This window comes from Protopterus annectens, chromosome 8.part0, assembly GCF_019279795.1.
Source record: "Protopterus annectens isolate FY-2018-M chromosome 8.part0, PAN1.0, whole genome shotgun sequence".
In the NCBI taxonomy this organism is placed as follows: Eukaryota; Metazoa; Chordata; order Ceratodontiformes; family Protopteridae; genus Protopterus; species Protopterus annectens.
In genome coordinates this window covers 226715549-226739390 of record NC_056741.1, presented here as the reverse complement: position 1 = coordinate 226739390, position 23842 = coordinate 226715549, and the positions used below count along the sequence as shown (strand labels likewise).

The following is a 23842-nucleotide window of genomic DNA, read 5'->3' as shown; positions in this document are numbered from 1 at the left end:
TTTGCCCAGGACAGACAATAACAGTCCATAACAGTTTATGATTAGGAATCCTGTTACATTTTCTGAGCAAAGCCCAGGTTGTGATTAAAAGTTTTGTTTTTCGAATTTTATGAATATATTAAATAAGAGTATTAAGGACCCACAGGACTATGGATTCTGGCTGAAATTGATAGTATAGTGGCTCAATTTGTACATTGGACCTGGTACTACAGGCAAATAGCCTGCCTGCAATACCCTGTATGCCATACAGGTGGAGCTGCATAGCACTGACCTTATCTAGGGCAACAGTTCTAAATTTAGGATGGACTGGAGAATGCATTCATTCGCCAGCATAGCCCTCATGACTATATTCCCTTATTCCAAAAAGTGGGGCAGGCATATGAGTACACTCATCTACCATGGAACTGCATCTATTTTTGTTTTACAAAAGAGTATCATGAGCTATTCAGGAAGGACTTTGGTGGGTGGCTTGTACTACACATATCCCCACATCTGTGTGGTATAAGGTACTCCCTCCATAACTCTTGACATCTGCAGTACAGCTCCATTTATATATAGAGCCTGGTAGTGCAGACAGTCCAGTTTCCCACCAAGTGCTGCCAGCAGTATCTGATGGTCCCATATACAGATGTGGGAAACCACACAATGTACAACTCTGACTTAATTTGAAATAACAGACCTGGGACCTCCTTTGGCAATTGGCTTTGGCAAACCTGGTTAGCTTACAATGAATGAAGACTGCCAAGCATTTTCTTTTGGACTCGGGAATAGATTAATTGCTCAGCATACTAAGATATTTTGAAATCTGGCCTTTTATATGAGATAATAGAAAGGCTCAGTTTCTTGGAACAAAAATTATATTAGCAGGGAAAAAGGGAGGCCTAAATGTTACTGATCTGAAACTATCTTATGAAGCTCTTCAGCTAAAATCAATCTGTAACTTATGGACAAACATAAAGCTAAATAGAACAGATTAATAAGGTTGATTATTGGAAAAAGAGAAAGAAATCACTCTGCAACAGTAACATTTTTGATTGATCAACCACTTTTATTCAATATATACTCAAGACATCATCAGAATAATAAAAGAATACAAGCACATTATTTATATGTTAACGTTCTATCGCATAACAGGTCATATGATCAATTAAATTAGTTAATTCATCAACATTAAAATGAAAAATTAAATGCATACAAAATAAAAATAAATACCTAAACTTAACTGTAAACCAGTGGCTAATTTATTTATTCTACTCAGTCTTCTTTCATTTAAAAATATTTTATATTTGTTTCATTTAAGCCTGGAATCATGTCTAGTTTGTGTGGCTTTCAACTCATTTTTAAAATTGCCTCCCATATAATCAGTCAGTTCATGCTCCAACACACAAAAGTCACATATTTTACACAATGTTCAAACTGGTGTATTTCTATAAAGCATTATTATATCATCATATTGCTGAAAGGCATAGTTATATTCTTTAATTCTTTTTAAAAGTTTACAGGTGATCATTCTTCTATAAAAACACATTCATCCAGGAAAAATAGCAATATAAACCATTCCTATATTATTACAGTTATAATGATAAAATACAGACAATGCTCTAAGTGTTCCTAATAAACAAAATGCACCTTTAATATATAGTTGAACACATCACATTGGGTACATTTATAAGAAGATAAGAATTAGTAAAGAAAATTATTTGCACAAGAAAAAAAATGTCAAAAGCCACAGACAAAAATATATGTTCCTTAACACAACAGATCAGTAAACAGCACTATTTAGAGAAAAAAAATGCTCAGCTGGCTGGAAAAATGTAGTGAGAGTAAATGATAAAATATACAAATTGCACCTCCATAACAAAGGAAGACCTTTAGTTGCTATTAAGAAGAATAGTGCTTATTATACAGGTAACTGTCTGGTAAGTTTAGGTAGCCATATGACTGAGATTTGTAGTACCAAATTATGTCACAGCTTTCAATAATAAATGCAAGCAAATAGAAACTATTTCATATTGTTAAAGCTACCTGTTCATATTATATTTGTTTGATAACAGAAGGAGATAATAAACATATGTAGGCTACCACTGTAAGTGCTTTAACATGCTACCTACCCTCATTCACTACCTTCCAACTTCCTTCCTTCCTTCCTTTCTTCCGTCTTTCCTTTCTGTTTTCCATAGGTGCCAGAAGCTGTTGAAGACTGGGGGGGGGGGGTAAGAGTGGCACTTAATGATCTAAAAAGGGCAATTTTTTTAAAACTATTTACTACCACAACATAGATTGACTTGGAGGACATTTTAAGTTTAGCCAATTTCCTTTTCTTGCTTGAATTAACATTTTCTGATTGGTCTTCCCTATCCCATGGCTGATAATTGTATATTAGCCCTAGTGAGAATAACTGTGATCATACCATAGATAATTTGAGGGGACCCATACAAGGAATGGAGCATTTAGGAACTGCCGCTATCCATTAGTGCCATGAGGGGCAATCCTGGAGTACATTTTCTATTACCCATCCTTAGATCCAAGTTGCATTTGAATATGGACAGATGAGCTTTGTTTTATTTTTATGGATAGTCTGTTCTGGAACAGTGGTAGTCTTTGTGATATATATCCATCTCTCTACAATATTCAGTTTAGATACCCGGACTGATTATTTCTGATGTCATTTGACTTGCTGATGTTCAGTAGGTCCATCTGTATTAGGTCGGAGGATGCCTTGCATGCCAGACATGTCACCTCTAAGCACTCTGTAGGATACTGAGTATAGTAATAAATCTTTGAGGTGGTCCATGCAAGACCTATAGTTTAGGACTTGTATCTTTTTAGTAAGGTATCAGAAGGTATTCCAATTGTTGCATGGAGCTGGACAGATACATGCCAAAGTGGGCATTATACAAAATGATTGACCTAATGAGAGCTTTGTAAAGGGTGACAACAGCATCTCTAGATCTAGTTACAATCAATTTGTTTATAAGTTGTGCAATATAGACAGGCTTTCTTATAACTCTGGGCACATGTTGGTCAAAAGTTAGGTCACTGTACACACAAGTTCCCAAATGCCAAACAACTGGGTCAGTTCTCAGAGGTCATTGCCATGATTTTGACACCAGTTACTATTTGAGACAAACCTTCCTGCATGATGGTTAAGTAATTTGGGGATTCAGTAACTGCTCCTAGCTTACAGTCATCTCAACCTTAGCTGGCCAAAGACCTTTGGTATTTCCTTTTACTTCTGAAATGCATATGCCAAACAGAAAAAGTCTCAGCACCAATCCCTGGGGGACTCCACTGGTGACTGGTTTCTTCCCCTCTTTTAATCTCCTGCATCCTGTGAGCAAGTTAGCAATCCAGCTAGTGCTGCAAGTGTTTACTCCTACATTATTCAACTTTTGTACTCCACCTGAGTAGGGGATTGTGTCAAAATCGTGGCCAGGTCAAGGTAATGTGGTGTGAACTGTTTTACCTCCAGCCATTGCTTTGATAACAAGAGTAAAGCTTAAAATTTGCCCATGATTTTGAGCCTTTCACACTTTCCTATGGGCTGCTTTCAAACACATTTTAGGGTCATGGATACATGTATGCATTCTTTGATTCACCTTCCTGATTGTATTAAATTATATTCCTTGTATAATACAGCACCAATTGTTAGAATGTGTTTTAAATTCATAGTTTTAAACAGTCTTCTAGCAAGCAATGAAACAAAATGTATGAACCAATAATGACAAAATTACGCATTTCAGAAAATTCCAACCATAAAAGGCCACTCAAACTTGTCATTACAATCCACCAATATCAGTAAATATGCAAAATCTCTGCAGAAGTCAGTCATCTAAATAATTCCACATTAAAGGGATCTCTAACTAATGAAGAGGTTGCTGCTAGGAAACAACTTCATATTTCATTGTTTCATTTACAAATAAAGTGGCTGTTGCCCTTGAAGAATAATTTACCTATTTTACATTAAAAAATGCTAAGCTAGTAATATTGCAATGGGAATGGATGGCACACTGATAAAAGGTTCATAGTTACTGGGTAACTTCTCCAAAGGAGGAGATTCACAGGACTGCAGCATCCACTCCCTTTAAATTACAACACAGTACTGTATCAGCAATCTATCTGCATACTGTGGGAGTAGAACCCACAGCCTGCTGCATCAAAAGAAAGGCTAGTACCTGTTGTGCTACTAAAAATGCAAACAGACTTGGAATAAGCAGCACTAAACTTCTCTTCCACTGAAGCTCTCAGCTCCTTGTAAAACCTTTTCTTTATTTAACATTTGTTTACTGGGAAAGTCCAACAAGGAACAAAGACAATTTTCAGCAGAGCCTGGGGAGAAATGCTCCAGATGCATGTCTTTGTAACATGGGAGGAAAGTCACACAAACACAGGGAAAACATACAGAAAGCACCCCAGCCAAGAATCAAACCAGAGAACCTCCTGCTGGGAAGTAGCAACACTACACCTGTACCACTACCATCCACTTAACGCAGCTAAATTTCTCAATTTTACAGCAGAAGAAATGTGGAAATAGCTAAAATTCATTGGGGTGGGGGCAAAACCAGGGACACATTTTATATATTGCTTGTATAATCTTAGAAAGTTGCTGAAATAGTGTTTTGTGTTACCATGTGTTTCCAAAAAAGATAGGAAGACTGAAACTTAAAGGGCTATCTTCTCACCGATTTGCCACAAACCACAAATTTTAAGGGGAACAGACCAAAAGTATGAGCCAAATATTTTGTGAAAATCTAGACAGTTGAGAGCTATGAACTCAACTCCCTGAATCACAAGTGGTGGTGTGGGTAGAGAATGCAGGCCTTTGTACCAAGGTTCAGGGTCTGAACCTGGTTAATTCTAACCACTAGTTATACATATACACACCACAGCATTTAAATGGTTGCTTAAACAGAGCAACATGCACAAAATTGTTTAAGCAGAGCACTGCAGTACTTAAATGGAGCACCACAGGCAATTACATGGAGCACCACAGCACTTAAATGAATAAACAGAGCAGAGCTTACCATGGGTGTTGACTCTGCAGCAGGCTTAGTGTGCACTGGCAATGATGTGATAATTTTTTCTGTGCACTTTTGTGTTTAAATTATGTTAGCATGCGGTGCACGCATGAGTCCTCTGTAGGACCCTTCTTAATGAAAAACTCCATGTTGTTACAGGTCTTGCAGCTATAAAAGTGGGGGGGGGTGTTCCCTCTCCCTCACCCTATGGTTCCGGTGCCTATGCTGTTTTCTTTCTTTCTTTCTTTCTTTCTTTCTTTCTTAGTGTTCCATGCACTCGCATTCTTTTCTGGCTCTCTGTTCACAATTCATTCTGATAGTCTATTCCATGGCTCCTCAATCACCTCTGTTAAAAGGCAGTGGTAGAGGCCTACAATCTACTACCTGGGCAGTCTTCTGCTCCCCTGTCCTTCCTGTTCAGAATGATCACTTCAAATCCCCCTGACATTGTCTTTTGTCCAGTATTATTTCCTCCTTGTCTCACCTAGTTTCAGTTAAGAAAAGATCTAGATCCTGTAGCTTCTGGTGACATTCTCTGCCCTGCACCCCATGGATCTTTCTGGTAGTTGTTCTCTGAACTGGTTTCAGTAGTCTGATATCTTTTTAGTTACAACACCTCCAGAACTGAATACAGTGTTCATGGTGCGGTAAGACAAAGCATCCATTTAATGGAAGCATTACCTATTTGCTTTTGGACTCTGTTAGCCCAAAGATACACCTCTTGCTCCCAGCTTTCTCTCCTATTTGTTGCCACCATGCTGGCATTCAGCTTCCAAATCATGCTCTTTTGCCATCAGTTCCAGTCCTGCTGATTGATACTTCACATCTGGATTGCTACTTCCTAAAACAACTGTACTTTCCAACCGACCATCATCTTTTCATTTTTGTGCACTTGTTCGGCTTTTCCAACTCCTTCATTAGACTTTCCTTCCAATCCCCTACTGCTTTTCCTGTCTTTGTGTCATCAACAAAGAAGTTAGATGGACATATTCTTCCTCCTACAGTTATGCCTGAGACAAACACACTGAAAAGTATAAGTCCTATTGCAGACCTCAGTGATACTCAGTTAGTGACTACTATATCTCCTAAAATTATCCCTCTCACCACCAACCACTGTGTCCTATCATTCAGTCATGCAGTTATCAAGTACTTAAGTGTTGGTGCTATCACCAAACCCTCCAGTTTTCCTAGCAAGCTCCTGTATGAGACAGAGTAAATGCCTTGCTGAGCTCCAAAAAGACAACATATACTGGTACTCCACTGACATGTTCAGATGTAACTTGATCATAATTCTGGATCATGTTTCACTGACAACTCCATCTGGCCATGAATCTATGCTAGTTGCTGCCATGGAGATTATTGCCTTCCAGGAGTGCTGGCAGCCTTCTCATCAGAACTGTATCCACAACTTTCCAAAGGTAACAGATCTATGGGCCCCACCCCACCTTGTACAAGGATGCTAATGCTGTCTTCTTGTCTTATAGAACTTGTGCCCTATCCAGTGATGTTTTGAAGATCTTTGCCAGGCAGGCTGTTTGTGTACTTGCCAGTTTTTTCAGGACTCTGCGAGACTGCCCATCTAGCCCTTGTGTTTTATTTTCCGTAAAGCAGCTGTTTCTCACTGACTCTACTTCTTCACTGTTGTGTTGCTACACTTGTTTCTGCATTCTTCCCCGCCTCCTTCCAAGAATGGTACCCTCCCCTCTCATTCTTTTCCTTCAGTGAGATTGAAGAAAGTATCCATTTCAGTACCCCTGCTTTGTCCCAGTCTGCTGTGACTTCCCTTTTATCTTTGCTTAGCCTAGCTAGTTCTACTCTTCTCTCAATTCTTTCTTATATAAGACTAAAATGCCCTTTCTTCCATACTTAATTTATTCTGATAACTCTCAACTTTAGCCTTGGTTGCCCTTGCCATCTTTGTTGCCTTTCTGTTAGCCCCTTTCTACCATGCATCTTCTAGTAGCCCAACCCCCCCCTTCTCTTGGGCCTTATTTGTTGCCCTAATTAGTATCCTTACATTCTCACGTAATCACAGCCACACGGGCCTTCTGTTTTTTGCCCTTTTACCTCTTTCTCATACCTTGGTCAGTAGCACTGCATGCTCCATCCTGACCCACTCCCTTGCTTTCCCAATCTTCATATTTTATCCAACGGAAGATATGTCAATGCTCCTAAATATCTAATAACGAGTACGTCCAAAACCCATGGTCACACAAACTTGTTATTGAGGTAGTAAGAGTGGTTTTGCTGTGGTAAAACATGAACACAAAAACTGAAACAAAATATGGTTCCCTGTAAGAATCCTGGCCCCAAAATCTACACAGCATCATTGAAGTATTAATAATTATCAGAAAATATGAGTTTATCATTCTGATTCAAAAAAGATACAAAAAAGAGACATGTATATGTGCTTGCATTATACTAAATGCATAAGCCATTGTCTCAGTGGATCCACTGTTTGTCAGAACAAAAAAAGACACTTTCTGAATTTAGATTACTCAACCTCTTGTGAGTACTTGCTAACCTATTTAACTAAAAAGGGAACCCATGATCTGCACGACACAGCAGTCTAGGAACCTGAAAAACTGTCACTCGTAGTATGCAGCATTGTATCCCTTCAGGAAGCCAGCTGTTCAGCCTTGCAAGGCTGAATGCAATAGTATGAGAGTCATTAGAAAAGGGAAAAAAGTGATCCCCTTATATACCAGATTTTACCACCTGAAAATAATGACAGATGCAATAACATTATAATAAAGAAGCCCGTAAATCTTCAAGTACTGTTAAAGTCTCAGACGTTATTAGTCTCATTTAACCTAGGCTGAAGGTAATTAGCAAAATAACACATTACGTAAGCATAGCAGAGAAATACCAGATGCTATATATTCCACAAAAAAAAGAAATGGCTTGCCACAAGCATTCAAAAAGTCCTTTGTCATAAACCCTACAAGGACAGATATTAATAAGCAATTAGTTTTATACAAATCATCTGTAATCTGGTGCTCATAAACTGGTCCTGCTTTAATTATTCAGCTCCTTGAATTGTTTTTGTAGAGATCTTATTGGACATTTTGTTACTGTTGATTTCAATGAGATCTTTATCCATTTGCATCAGCCTGGCCAGGTATCATCTTCCACATAGTCTATCCTGTCAGGTTCCAGAATAGCATACTGAAGGTCTTCAAACACATTTTCAGAGTTCTGGAGAAGTTTCACCCCTTCTTTTATCAAAATTTATAAAGAGGAGAGATATCAGATGTTGACAATAAATCTCCATTTCAGTAATTGCATTAGAACAAACCATACTCCTTTTGTGATGTCTGACACTCTTTTGGGCCAGTCATTGTCAACAAATACTTTGCCCAGTCTCTATTATTGCTCCTTTCCTGAAGTAAATTTTTGTTTTATTGTTTAAAGCGCTGAAATCAATAAGGAACAGCCACACCCTCTGGGAAAATGAGAAAGGTTTGAAGTCACAGACCAGTGTGCCCTTTACACATGAAATGTGCCTGGATCCCTCTGAAATACCTCTGCAAGAATAGGTCTTTGCCTTCAAAACTCTTCAGTAATCCAAATAGTTGTTATGTTGTGAAGATGACACCAGTTTTCCATATAATCTGTTTACATAATCAAAGACTGTGATTATTTAAAAATAAATGAACACTGAAGCTCCAGCTGTTTTATGTAACCTGCTTTATCTGTGAAGTATCCCAGCAATTAACCCTAATGTATATTTTACTTTGCCATCAAAATCATATATATGCCTAGAGGTCACAAGTTGGTTGAACTGCAATAACATTTGAATCGGTGATGCATTTGTGTATTTGAGTATGTGTGCGTCTGTGTTTTCTTGTGTGGTGTGTGTGTGTGTGTGTGTGTGTGTGTGTGTGTGTAGACATGCAAGGGTGTGTTTCAATGATTTTTTAGAGCAAATTCATCAGTAAATACACTTTTCACTGATATGGTAATTTTGTGAACATTTGCTAGCAGGTATTGTGAAAATAATGCTTTAATATACTATTTACACTCAAACTGCACCAAAGAATTGGAGATTTTTCTAAAATTCTTAATTTTAGCTCACAGTCATGACCAGAAGTCTTCCTGTAATGTTTTTTTTTTCAGGAATCCTGCCTAATTTACATTATCTTCAAGACAACTTGAATGATGGAGCATAGTAACATTACAGCTGGTGTGTAATATCATGTCTTGGTTTCAAGTTACACATAAAGGTTTTCCTAAATTATGGCTACGCACCGCCTGTATGGTATGTGCATTGTGTTTCTAAATTTTACCCCTTGACTGTCAGTGAAGCCAAGACCACGTTCCATGCTGAGAATGTAAAGTTGCATGGATGGTTTTCTAGACAAATCACCCTCATGGCAGTTGATTTGCACATAGCTAACTGGTTATAAATATCTACTCTGTAGATGTGGTGGGATTTCTTTTGAATGTTGGTGGGCAAGTCCTCTGCTCTTTTGCAGGAACATGTAATGTCTGTTATTTTTAGCTGATATTGTTCAGCAGAATACTTATCATCTTAATATGTTTTGTATTTAACAAACCTCATGAGAACAAGGAAATTATTTTGTTTACCTGTGATTTTAGGACTTGACTGAATTTATTTTCAAAAAGATAAAAGGCAGAGTCTTTGTTTTTGATGCACTTTGTGGTGTGACTATTAGGTTCATAGGTGTGTACTAGGCTAATGGCCCTGGAGCATTTACAAGCCTAACCCAGAGAAGTGCCCTGGCATCATGCCGCCCGACATTAGTTCCCAGTGCCTCTATCAAGTAGAACCATTGGAGTGATCCCAGGGTGAACTTTCTATTACCCATCCACGCATCAAGATTCCTCTTGAAGAGGGACAGCGAGATGCTCTGCTTGACATGTATGGGAAGTCTATTCCACAGCATGGGCACTTTCTGGGTGAGGAACCTGTCCCTCCAGCATGTTCTGTTGATTGTGGTAATGAGGCTGAGGTCTCTGGAGCATGTGATGTGGAGGGATTGGGATTTCTTTAGATATAGCATTTCTAGCAGAGCTGGGTCAAACATAGCTTTGTAAGTCAAGCAGAGATCGCCTACTCTAAGTAGGCGATATGAGACAGAGAATAGCTGGAGTCTTTTGAGTCTGTCAGTGTAGGACATGTGTTTAATGCCTAGGATCCTCTTTGTGAAGTACTTCTATGGCCTGCCCAGCTGTTACAGGTAAATGTAGTGAGGTACATGCCAAATGGGGCATTATACTCGATGATTGGTCTAATGATGGAGGAGTAGAGAGAGATGAAGACCTCTTTCTTCCTAGATGCAAAACTCTTGGTAATGAGATGTGCCACATAGAAGGACTTTCTGACCACAGTGGCAATGTGGTGGTCGAAGGAGAGATTGCTGTCAACCTGCGTACTCAGATCTCTTATAACACCTTCAGTGTTCAGTGGTCTCCCATCTATGTGGTAAATAGTTGGAAATGAGTTTTTACCAAAGGGGATGGTGATGCATTTTTTGGCATTAAGCTTAAAACCATGGTCTCAACATCAGTCATTGGTCTTAGTGAGGCCTTTCTGTAGGATGTCTGCCCTCACTTGAGGAGTTAATAATTGCTCCCAGCTTGCAGTCATCTGTGAACTTGGTCAGCCAGAATCTCTTTATGTTGTCTGGATGTCTGAGAAGTAGATGCCAAACAGGAGAGGACCCAGGACCGGTCCTTGTGGGACTACACTTGTGACTGGTCAGCAGTCTGACTTGGAGTCTGCTACTTTCACACTGTGTGTTCTATCTGTGAGCCAGTTTGCAGCCCACCTAGTGATATAGGGGTTGATGCCTATTTTGCTGTGTTTATCAATAATTCCTGAGTGAGGACTGGTATCAAAGGCCTTGGCCAGATCGAGGTAGGCTGCCTTACCGTCATCCACAGCTGTGGTGACTGACTCAAAGAAGTCCACCAGGCTGAGCAGGCATGATCTGCCTTTCACAAAGCTAAATTGTATGGGGTCTACAGTTTGGAGATGCCCTATATCTTTCTTAATTAGGTCCATGATGATGCATTCCATAGCTTTACATATCAGACCAGTTAGGCTAATGGGGTGGCAATTCCCATGGTCTGTAGTCACTACCCCTTTATGGAGATAGATGACTGTAGCAGTGTGTCATTCAGTAGGGACAAAGCCTGAGATGAGGCTATGACTGAACAGGGCACACAGATGTTGTGCCAGTTTGCTATGACATTCATGTAGGACACAGCCAGGGATATTACTGGGTCCCATGGAAGCTGTATTCCTGGCCTTGGACAATGCAGCTTTAACCTGTGCTGCAGTAATGATAGGTGCCTGGCATTCTTCTGGTACTGTGATTAGTCCTTTAGGGGGGAGAGAGGGGTAAAGTTAGCACTGAATCAGTTGGCCAGTATGTTGGAAATATCTGCTGGCTCAGTATAGGAGGTTCCATTGAGCAGTAACTCAGAGCAAACTTGGGTATTGCCATGGAGATTCTTGATATCACTATAGAAGGCTTTGTGATTGTTTTTAGTGTCTACCACAATTCTGCCTTCATAGTTGGCTTTAGAGGATTTGATGAGGGATCTCAACTTTTTGTTGAGGCTAATAAGGGAGTTTTTTCAGTCTTGGGACTTCACCTTTTTCTGCAACAATTTCTTCTTTCTGTTGTAGAGTCTATTAATGGCAGTGCACCAGCAGATAGGCTTCCTTAGTTTGGAGGAGAACCTCTTGGTTCTGTTGGGTATGGCTAGTTCCATGCATTTATGTACATGTTCATACAGTGCATTGGTGTATGACTCAGCAGTCATGCAGCTATTTTCCATTCATATGGGTGCCATGAAGTTAGCCACCTCTGTTTTAAGGTGTCCAAAGTCAGCTTTGCAGGGGGTGTGGGTGAGATGTGGATTTCCATGGTGATTAGTTTATGGTCAGATCTGACCATGGAGGGATTGACTATTGGTGTAGAGCAGCAGTTGCCCATGTTAGTAAAAGCCAACTCAAGGATGTTGCTTCATCTAGTGGGGGTCAGAATGAGCTGGTCCAGAGCATTGGAACTGATGAATTTCAAGAAGCGTTGGGCCAGTGTATTGGTACTTGAGTAGTTTTCCCAGTTGATGGAGGGGTAGTTGAAGTTTCCTAGTAAGAGAGTGTTGTGTTGGACCTTGGTAGATTCCAGGGTGCTTAGGAACATGGAGTGAGATTCCAGGGACATGGTTGGGGACCGATAGCAGGCTATGACCTAGATCGCCGTATTACCCAATGTTAGTTGTACCTGAAGTATCTCAGATGCGTTATGCTGGGTTACTTGTCTGGAGGTTTGCATATCCTTTATGAATATGGAGACACCACTGCATTTGGAGCTTCAGTCCATGTTTTGGGGCCAAAAGGTGTAGAATGAGTTATAGCCTGCTAGCTTTCTGTGGCTTTAAACCAGGTCTCTGTTACAGCACAAATGTCGATGTTCTCCATTTTGAGGAGTGCTTCAAGTGAGTGCATCTTGAGATTTAGTCTTCGAGCATTGACCAGCATGACCCTCAGATTGCATTTATTTATAGCTGTTACAGTGGTAATTTGGTCTTTGAAGTACCTCCTAAAAAAGGCACTATAAGGGTAGCAAGAGTCTTAGCCACTACCTGATATCCCAGGGGTTACAGATGCAGGCCATCTCTGTCAAAGCATTGAGATCTGTCAATCATGTCATCTTAAGCAGACAGATACTGGATCCCCTTAGGATGACACCAGAAAGTTAGCTAATTGTTGAAGTCAGTCATTTTTGATTTGTACTGCGGTATCATTCTTTGTGATGGTAGGTTACTGCTAAGGGCTAGTGTCATACCTGTCTGGGCCACATAATCTGAGAGCTCCACCATGTCTCTTCTCATGTATTCCAGGGAGGTGCATCTCAGGTCATTCACACCCACATGGACAATGAGAGAGTCATACTTGTACTTGTTGTGGAGTGACCTCAGTGTGTGTGTTATGTGTCGGATTCTGGCACCTGATAGACAGCTGACTGTTACCTTCTCCTTATTCAACCTTGTGAGTGGGACATCTGAATGCCTCACTATTGAGTCACCTATGATTAGTGTATTAGGCAAGGTGTTTAGCCTTAGGGGCTTAGGTTGAGTGGCAAACTGTGGAGGTGAGCTATGTGTCCTGTGGTTTGTGCTATGTTGTGGTGGTCGAGTGCATTTCTGTCTTTGAGGTCTCTGCTGTTTGGGTAAATTTCTATTGAGTGCTTCCATGAAGGTGGGTATGTAGTTTGTGTTTTATGTGAGAGCTGTGATAGTGGGTGCTCTGAAGGGCTATGTGTTCCATGTGGTGTGGTGCAGGTGTTGACCTTCTCCTCTTGACCAGCTGGTCCAGTCTTTGCTGGAGAGTGCATAGTTTCCAATTTGGTGATATAAGTGCATCACTCACAAGTCTAAGTGTTGGGAGGTAAGAGGAGAGGGTTGTCTGTGTACATGTGGCAGTTGCTACACTGCCTCAGAATGCCCAGGTTAGTAGGAGATAGCACAGGGAACTGCCCTTTAATCATGCCAGGAGGGGTGGCCATAACTACTAAGTACTGGAGCTATTTCCATAAAGAACGACTGGTGCTGATGGCACTTAGGTGTGCTACAGTAATTGCTACAAAAACCTGTTGAAGTGCAAAGCAATTAGGCTATCTGAAGTGCAAAAGAGAAAGAATTAGCAAGATCTAAGGGAAAAACTGAAGAGCAGACTTTCTTGCACCAGTAATAGTTTATCTCAGCTCGGAACAGCTGTGTGGAGATTAAACAAGTGCAAACCTGTGCAAACACGGGCTTTAAATCAGAAAGTTGAAAAGGATGGAAAAACTGCCCAAATGGCCAATAAACTACAATTTCTGGGCAAGAAACCACTCCTCTTGTGGTAGATAGGAGACCTAGTACTTACCACTCCAACTGATAAGCTAGAAGGCTTCCCTCCAACACAGAAAGGCTTGGGGGTCTCAGAAGCTTACAAACAGTCCTGGATACAGCAAATCTGTATCTTGACTAGACTAGTTACAAGAAAGGTGGGAAACAAGCTTAGAACTTTTTTTTATTTTATTTTATTGTAACACAAAGTATGTAACCTGGGCAGTAGAAAGAATGGTTTTGTTTTGTAATGTGGATTTGGAGCAAGATGAATGTACATTTTTAATGCAATGCATCATAAAAAGCATATGTAATTCATATTTTACCCATGGTATGGTAACCCTACTGATCAAACTACAGCCGGCGTCCCAGTGTGGTTAAAAATATGAATTACTCACAGCCTTGCCAAAAGGTATGGTTATTATGTATGGCAATATTTTAAAAAGGAAGATCTTATATTTTATTAAATAATGTCACTATGTAATTTGTGTTGCATTTTCCATCTGTATGCACTAATTATCGACATGGAATGCATTATCATATATGAATGCAGGTTGTGTTTTTGTAAGTTATGTGTAAGTTACATATGAATATCTAGCTGATTACTGCCACACTGAATGAGCAAAGTTTTATTTTCTTTCATTTGTAACTCATTTCCACCTTGATTTCTTATGTCTTCTTCTGGTGAGAAATCAAGATGCAAGAATGACGGTAAAGAAAATGAAGTCAGGGGAAAGAGCAGGGTCACATGAGGTCACAGCAGATAAGAGAAAGCTGTTGGGTGAGATAGGAGAGAAATGGTCTCTGAGGGTACTCATATCAGTATGGAGAGTATCACAGATGACCGGAGAGTAAGCATACCAGAGTCAGTGTTCAAAAAACAAAGGGAACATTCACAACTGTGGGCAGTATAGAAGTAACAGACTCCTATCAAAATGCATGAAAGTGCTGGAAATGGTGACTGATAAATGAATACATAGAGTAGTAGAAAGTAAGATCTGAGATACGTAGTTAGGATTCAGATCAGGATGCAGCATAATTGACCTGATATTTGCAGTGAGACAGATAGCTAAAGCTAGAGATGAGGACAGAGTCCAATTGGGAATTCCTAGACCTGGAGAAAGCATATAACAAGGTCCCAAGAAAGCCGATTTGGGCAGTCCTGTGGTGGTTCAAAGTCCTGGAAACATTGGTAGAATTAGTGCAGACTATGTACAAGGACCCAATGACTCTAGTACAAAAAATGTTCGGTCTCACAGAGGGGTTTCCAGTGAGAGTGGGTGTGCATCAGAGTTCATCTCTCAGCCCACTGCTATTCATACTGGTAATGGGCTACATTAGCAAACAGGTTGGAGGAGACTTGTCAACAAAGTTGCTGTATGCAAATGAAGTGGCATTACAGGCAGACCCTGAGAAAAACTTCAGCAAAGGTTGTAGAATGGAATGCAAAACTGAAGGCACATGGGATTAAACTGTGTACAGATAAGACAGTTGTAATGGCAGGAAGTGGAGGAAATCAGAAGAAGATGAGTATTGAGATAGAAGGGAAGTTAGTGAAACAGGTTAAAAACTTCAAGTATTTGATAGGGGTAGCTGAGGAGAAGGGAAGTCTGAATGAGAAGGCCAAGGCTAGAATCAGAGGAGCTGCAGCAAACTGGCACAGAGTGTCATGGGCAGTGTATGACAGAAGAATACCAAAGAAGCTGAAAGCAAGGTGTACAAAACAGTGGTGTGACCAGTACTACTGTATGGTACAGAAACATGGGCAGTAAAGGCAGAACAGTCGAGTAGGTTAAAGGTGATGGAGATGAAGTGCCCAAGATGGGTGGAAGGATGCACACTGTGGGACAAAAGAAGAAATTAGGACATTTGGGCAGAAGCCAAAGTAGCTCCAGTTGCAGAAAAGCTCAAAGAGAACAGATTACTGTGATTCAGGCACATGTGCAGAAACAGAAGACAATATGGTGAAGATGTTTTGGGGCAAACAGAAAGAAGGCAAGAGGAAATGAGGGCATCTAGCAAAAGAGATAGATGGATTGTGTGACAGCAGACCTATGACAGTCAGGCATGATTGTTGAAGAAGGTATGAGAATAGAGAGAGAGAGCTGGCAACAGCAGACACAATATCCCAACCCCATGTAGAAAATGGGAAAAGGGGGGTTGGTGATGATAATGAAAATGGTGATTTCATCTCAATTGCACTATATACTTTAAGATTACACAATATATTTTATTGCAGTTTTGGCAAACTGAGTATAGTAATAACATTTCATTTTATTACTTATTTAGTTTCACGTTTTCTATTGTACTCAGTGTTTTGTAATGGGGTCTTAGAAAATAAGCACCGAAATATATATTTTTTTAATCAAAAATGTTTTTATTATTATTTTTTTAAACAAAAGCAATGAACAAAATGATTATTTACATTGATAACTATAATGAACTGTATACACAGTCCATAACAAACTTTATATACATATATAAAGCACTGAAATAAATTTAAACTTGAACTGTAAAACTCTCTGCTGGACAATATATGACTACAGCACTTTGTCATGTTTGGGTTGCATAAAATATTAAATAGGTGAAGTGTGTGTTTATTTACTGATTGAATGAATGATTGATTTGAAATTGGGTAGTTCTATGTTTGAAGTTTAGTTTTGATGAGTATTGGTTACAGTAATAAATGGTGAATTAGCAGTCCCATATAAGGCTACATTATTTTAATTTCATTGTATCCATCCCTTTTTTCAGATAACAATGCATCAAAGCAAAATTCTCATCAGTTAGAGGAAGTACAATTACTCTCTGCTGAATATGCAAAATTAACTGCCCAGCACAGGGAGGTGTCAGAAAATTTCAGCTTTGTTTCTGAGCTGAATGAGGCATCAAAGCTCAACGATATTCCTTTCAACTGCAGTGAAATTTCGAGACCTGCTAATGAAAAAGATCTAGAAATATTTCAGCTGAGAAATGAGAAGCAAGCTCTTTCTAAGGCACTTTCAGAGCTGAAGGATACATTTTGCATGCAACGTGGTGCAAGTAAGTGTCTAAAATAATGAAATAACAGATTTTACTAAATGATTCTACTTCAGATTTTATGAGTTGTATAATGAGAGCTCAGCTGGGTTATTGCTTTTACTCTGCTCCATTGCATAAAATGTTATTCTGAAATAAGAATGCATTGGCGGATTTGACTGTCTGCAGAGCACATTCCTCTGTCAGTGTCTTTGTCATTTGATAATGTAGTCATCCGATGTTTCCAAGCTATATCTATAGCTATATATCTACATATCTATATCTATCTATACACACATATTTATATTTATATATACACACTGCGGTGGTGGTGCTGCGGTAGCGTTGTCACCTCACAGTAAGACATTGTCCTGTTTGATTCTCAGCTAGAGTGTCTTCTGTGTGGAGACGTGTGAATGGGCGTACCTTCGTTGAAGGTTGTGTGTCAGGGCCGACAACTCGGCACGTAAAAATCTACTGCGGTTCCGCTGTGGCGACCTCTAACCAGGAAAAGCTGAAAGACACAACAACAGTTTATATATATATATATATATATATATATATATATATGGGTCTACTTCTTTTGACCTAACTCCCATTTGACTGACACCCATTTCACTGAGACCAAATGACTGAAATTTCATTTGCCTGACACTTCATTTCCCTGACACTTCATTTCACTGACAAGTATTATTAGCAAGAAAATGGAATATGCCACCTTCCCCACTGCAGTGCGACCCTGGAGTTAGAATATATAGTTAGGGAGGGTGTGGGGGGCACAGCCCCACAGAGGTGTGGCTAAGCCCCCACTTACTTCTTTACTAAGCAATATTACATCAAAAGTTAACAATATCATATGAAATGAAGTGGGGGCTGTGCCCCACACTAACTATATATTCTAACTCCAGGGTCACACTACAGTGGGGAAGGGGTCATATTCCATTTTCTTGCTAATAATACTTGTCAGTGAAATGAAGTGTCGGGGAAATGAAGTGTCAGGCAAATGAAATTTCAGTCAAATGGGGTCAGGCAAATGAGTGTCAGTGAAATGAAAGTTAGGTCAAAAGAAGTAGACCCATATATATATATATATATATATATATATATATATATATATATATATATATATATATATATATATATATATGTATATATGTATACAGGTGCCCTGAAGAATGAATGTCAAGTGAGTGTTTGGTCTACAGCTGTTTAGTCGACTTCATATGATCAGCTGAGCAGCTGATTGACATATGTGTGAGATTGCACATTTCTTGGGGTTGGGAAAATGCCCATATCTTGTATTTGTGTGATCCCTGAGTTATTATGCATAACTGGCAGGAAGTGTTGAGCTTATCACCCTGCAGAAAATATTTTTACTTGTTTAGGTTTTAAATTTTGCATGTGAGTATGAGGCTATTCATTGGTGTATGCATACTAGCATGTTGACTTCTACATTTTCAATGTTTTATGTGTATGTTTTCCTAGCCAGCATTGGATGTACTAGTACAGCTGTATATACATATATATAGATATAGCTACAGATATAGCTATAAATATATATAAATGTATATATATATATATATATATATATATATATATATATATATATATATATATATATAGCCACCAAATGAAAAACCAGCACCAAATGAATGATAATTTTAGCAACTCTTTCATTAAGAAGGAAAACCACTGCAGAGTGACTTTCCACAGGAATAGGATCTTTCAATGCAATATATTCACCTTTATTCTTTCTTTGTTTTTCTGGCAGGCATAATCATGTGTCTATAGTTCTTATCATGCTTCTTTGGCTTTTCCTGGTTAGGGGTCACCACAGCAGATCACCGTTCGCTCTTGACTGGCAGTGGAGTTTTACAGTGTCGAGTTACCAGCCTGGCGCCCAACCTTCCACAGAAAGCACACACATGCACACACTCACACCTAGGGCCAATTTAGTGTGTCCAATCCACCTACAGCATGTCTTTGGGATGTGGGAGGAAACTGGAGCACCCAGAGGAAACCCATGCGACCAAAGGGAGGACATGCAGACTCCACACAGAAGGCATCCCAGCCAAGGATCCAACCAGAGAACCTCTTGCTGTGAGGCAGCAACGCTAACCACTGCACCACCGTGGCCACCCATAGAGTTCTTATCATGCTGCTCATGTAAAATGACTGGCTCACTCTTTAACACAACAATCCCATTAACATTATTACATACATTAAACCTAAAATTTCTTAGTGTGTTTTAGTCTTCATAAATTCATTCATGTTTTAACAATCAATAAACCATTATAAATATATTAACATCATTTCCTATCAAGCTCTATATAGAACTCAAGGGTCTACTGCAAGTGTTTGAGAACCATTAGCTGGCAACACAATTCCCTATTGCCGCCCATTCATGTTGGCAAAGTACCCTAACTCCCACGAGCTTGGTCCCCACGTACAAACCAAAATCTAATTATCCCTCCTAGAACCCTGGTCCTCACCTTAAAAAGTCTCACCTATTCACCAAATCTAAACTCCTGATCAGTCCATAAAGCTAAAAATCCCCTTCCCTTCTCTTACCCTAACTCTCTGACCTTTTCTGCTCACTTCCTTAACCTACAACCCCACATCGCCTCTCTAACTCTAAGCTCCTGTCCCCCTCCAGTCCCTAGCCCTAACCTTCAGCTACCTTCCTATTGCTCTTTAAACCTAAAATTCCCCTCCCCTCCCTAATTCTAATCTTCTAAATCCCTCTATTAACATAAAATCCCCTGTTCCTTCATAAAACTAAAGTCCTCACCCCATTTCCGTTTCAATGGAAAGCTTGATTGCATCTGGCCATTGCATCTGCTGCATCCGTGATCTCATGTTCAAGCTTGAGCACCTATTTTGACAGCTGGGCAGTTACAGTTAGAGCCATTTCAGTCCCCGGCTGTGAGTCATTGGAATTTGAGCAGCTGGGGCTTGTGTGGCTGTCATATTCCCACAACTGACAAGCCATGACCATATAATAAGATTTTCACAATTTAAAGAACCATTGGCTTGACACAACATTCTTGTAATGAATGTAATAATTTTCTTCACCAAACATCAACTATATTGATCAAAAAAAAAAATATTGATAAAATCAAACAATGTTTAAAAAAATATACATGCATTAAAAACACCTTGATGTAGCAAGTTCCATTACATCATTTCATTCAATCCTGGATATGTCATTGTCCCTAAATTTACTATCCAGTTTCTCTCCTTCTGATTCAAAGTCTTATGCTTTTGTGTTTTTGTCATTTGGTATTAATTGAATATTTTATTGATATCTATAAATGTATGTACATCCTCAGGATGTTTTAAAATGTGTTTATACAAGGCACTTCTCTGCCATCTACCATAGGTAGCACTGACATGTTGAGAAATTCTTTGCTTCCACTTAAAGGATGTTTGACATATATAAAATAAGGTCTATATTAGAACATCGAAGTTTCAAAACTTCGAATGCTCTAATATCGACCCCTATTTAGCGAAAGCTGAAAACATCGAACATACAGAACAGCGAATATTTTCCTAGGAAAAAAAATTGCTGTTCCTAAACACATACACACAACACAAGCACACCAAACAAACAGCAATCCACACACAAACACCTAACATCTTACACCTAACCCTACACTAAACTATACATACACCACTAGCTATCCACTTACCTTAACCCAAACCCTAACCCTAAGGTCCATCACTATCGCACAATCACCTCACCCGCACCCTAACCCTAACTCACCTACTCCGCCCTAACCCTCACATCCACACAATCGCACACTTACCTGACCCACGTCCTAACTCTAGCTCACCTAACCCGCCCTAACCCTCATGTCTACACAAACGCACACATACCTAACCCACGCCCTAACCCTAACTCACCTAACCTGCCCTAACCCTCACATCCACACAATCGCACACATACCTAACCCACACCCTAACCCTAACTAACCTAACCCGTGCTCAATAGCACACTTACCTGAACCCGACCCTTAACTTTCCACCACAGCGCTGAAAATACCGATGCAACAGAAACGGATAACCAAATTCTTTCCCTAGGAAAAAATTTGGTTTTCTGTAGCTTCAATATTTTCAGCTTTTGCTGAATAGGGGTCGATATTAGAACATTTGAAGTTCTGAAACTTCGATGTTCTAATATAGACCCTATAAAATATACCTCACTGGCATACCACAATATATATTAGCCATTCATATGGGATGTATTGGCACACATCAAATATTTAGTTTTTCATATTTTGCTACATTGTGGGGAGTTGCCACATGAGAAACTGCCCTTACTGAAATCTTTTTATTTTAACTTGTTTGCCCCGATTGACATGACTTTTGAAACCTGATAAAATGATAGGATCAAAGGAGATTACTAGGCTATCGACCCGGAGGTCATTTTAAGCCTAGCCGTTTCAATCCAGTGTAATACTGTAAAGGTACTAGTCATTACCCAAGATTGCATTTAGTGATGACTGCCCATGTCCAGAAAGGCTGTGGGCACTATCACCTGTAAGAATTTACAGTGCCCCATCCATTCATCCAAGTTCCTCTTGAACAGTGTCATAGAGGTGCTCTGTTTCACATGAATTGGTAGCCTGTTTCAAAGATGTGGCAGCCTCTGGGAGATAAATCTGTCTCTCCAGCATGTCCTATTTAAGTCACAGGCCATATTTAAGTCCCTGGAACAGGTAGCCCTAGACACATTTGATTTACAGATAATGCAGTAAGTTCATTAGGTTTGGGTCTTGGGTTGCTGTCTAGGCCAGGCATAAGTCTCCCCTAAGAAGTCTATACAATACTGAGTATAGTGTCAGGGATTTTAATTGGTCCCTGTAAGGCACAAGCTGGAGACCCTTGATCTTCTTTGTTAGAAACCTCTGAGGTATTTCTAATTGCTGTAAGTGCTTAGTACAGTACATACTGATTGGGGCATTATACTCAATTAGGGGCTGGATAAGTGCTGAGTATAAGGAGGTTATAACTTCTTTTGCTCTCGAGGCAATACCTTTACTAATCAAGTGAGCTATGTGTAAAGCTTTCTTTAAAATTGCAGACACATGGTGGTTGACATTACAGTCGGGGTCAGCTGGTGATCCCAGGTCTCTTACCACTTCATGGGTACTTGGGGTATTGTTATTTATTTGATAGTGTGAAGGGACATTGTTTGTGCTGAAGGGAATGATGATGCATTTCTTTGCACTTAGTTTGAGACCGTGACTAATAAACCAGTCACTGGTCCATATGAGACCATATCATTTCGGGAGTCAATGACTGCACCTAGTTTCAGTCATCTGCAAAATTAGTAAGCCACAGCCATTTAGTTTTGACCTGAACTTCTGAGAAGTATATACCAAACTGTAGGGGCCCAGCACTGACCCCTGTGGCATCCCACTGGTAACAGGTCTGTTGGTTGATGTGGAGTTACTCACTTTGATAGTGTATGCCTGGTTTGTGAGCCAGTTGGCACCCCATCTTACAACAAATGGGTTTACATTCAGTTTGCTAAGTTTATCAGTAATGCCTGATTGTGGGATTGTATCAAAAACCTTTGCCAAGTTGAAGTATGCTGTGTGCTCAGATTTTCTCTTATCCATGGCCTTGCTCACACTTTCAAAGTAGTCTGTAGGCCATCAAACAACTTTCTTGCATTACATTGCTAAACAAGTAATCAGTGGCTAAAGGTGAGAGATGCCTGTTTAAAATCTTCCTTACCTTAAACGTATTATTCTCAAATGTAGTAATAAATCTTGTTTTTAACTTTGATTGAACACATTCATTATAAGTCAATCCAGCTTGTCTCTGAGTGCCTAATGCATTTTGGTAGCCTTGTTGCATCATTAATACTTTATATTCCTTCAAATTAAACATTTGCTGCATGTTATTTTCCTGTAACTTAAAGCCTCACTCTGTTGCAGATTCTTCTCAGTCTCAAAAATATACATGTGAAAATGGTATATTTTTGATCATGTATGATGAGTGACAACTATATACTGAGAATAATGTAGTTTTATGCAACGTTTTGTACAAAGTGGTGTTCACTGAGCCATCTATTAATTTGGTAAGAGTGACATCCAAAAACTGACTTACAAATAAGTCATATGTATACGTAGAATGATTACCTATTTCATTCATATTCAGGTATGAAATAAACTGATGTAGTTCACTGATATTTCCTTTCCAAAAGACTCAGCTGTCATTTTTTTGTAAATAATTATTTTTTCATTCTGGTAAGAAAGCACATAACTACCTGTGAAAACTGATATAGGTCCTTATAAACCTTCTTAAAGAGGAATAGATCTGCTCAACCTGTGTACACATTTTACACATTTAATCAACCAACCATGTTCCCCAAATTCTAATCCACACAAAAAGTACTATTATAATTTGCTACTATACCAGAGTCATGCTGTTTGGAGGTCTATATCAGCTTATCAAAAGCTGATAACAGAGAACCCTCTTTGATTGACCCCTAAAGGTCGAACAACGTAAATGGCGAAGACCCGGAACAGTGATTTTTTTGCCAGGGAAAAAAAAATTGCTGTACCAAATAAAAAAAAAAAAAAAAAAAAAAAAAAAAAAATGAAAACACAGCATAAAGTGGGGGGTTTCGCCACCCACACACCCCGATGTGGGGGGCTGTGCCCCCCTACTTAAATATACCAACTCCAAGATTATACAACAGTGGAGGAAATGGCAAACTCCTGACAATGGCTCAGCGATTACGTTGTTCAACCTTTAGGGGTCGATCAAAGAGTGTACGCTATCAGCTTTTGATAAGCTAATATAGACCCGCTGTTTGCTACCAGTCTTTTCAAGGATCAAATCATACTTGAATGGACTACAACCCTTTCATTCTCCTGTAATGTATATCCTCAGCAAATGGGCAATGGCCATCCAGATGG

General features: G+C 39.5%; 1 protein-coding gene across 1 annotated transcript in view; it reads left to right on the top strand.

The window, feature by feature from the left end:
- The window catches only part of LOC122808718 (low affinity immunoglobulin epsilon Fc receptor-like), a 288004-nt gene that overhangs the window by 68324 nt on the left and 195838 nt on the right, over positions 1-23842 (top strand). Inside the window, exon 3 of the mRNA XM_044079710.1 lies at positions 16644-16931. Coding sequence (XP_043935645.1) covers positions 16644-16931 — 288 coding nt within the window. The remainder of the gene's footprint in view (positions 1-16643; positions 16932-23842) is intronic.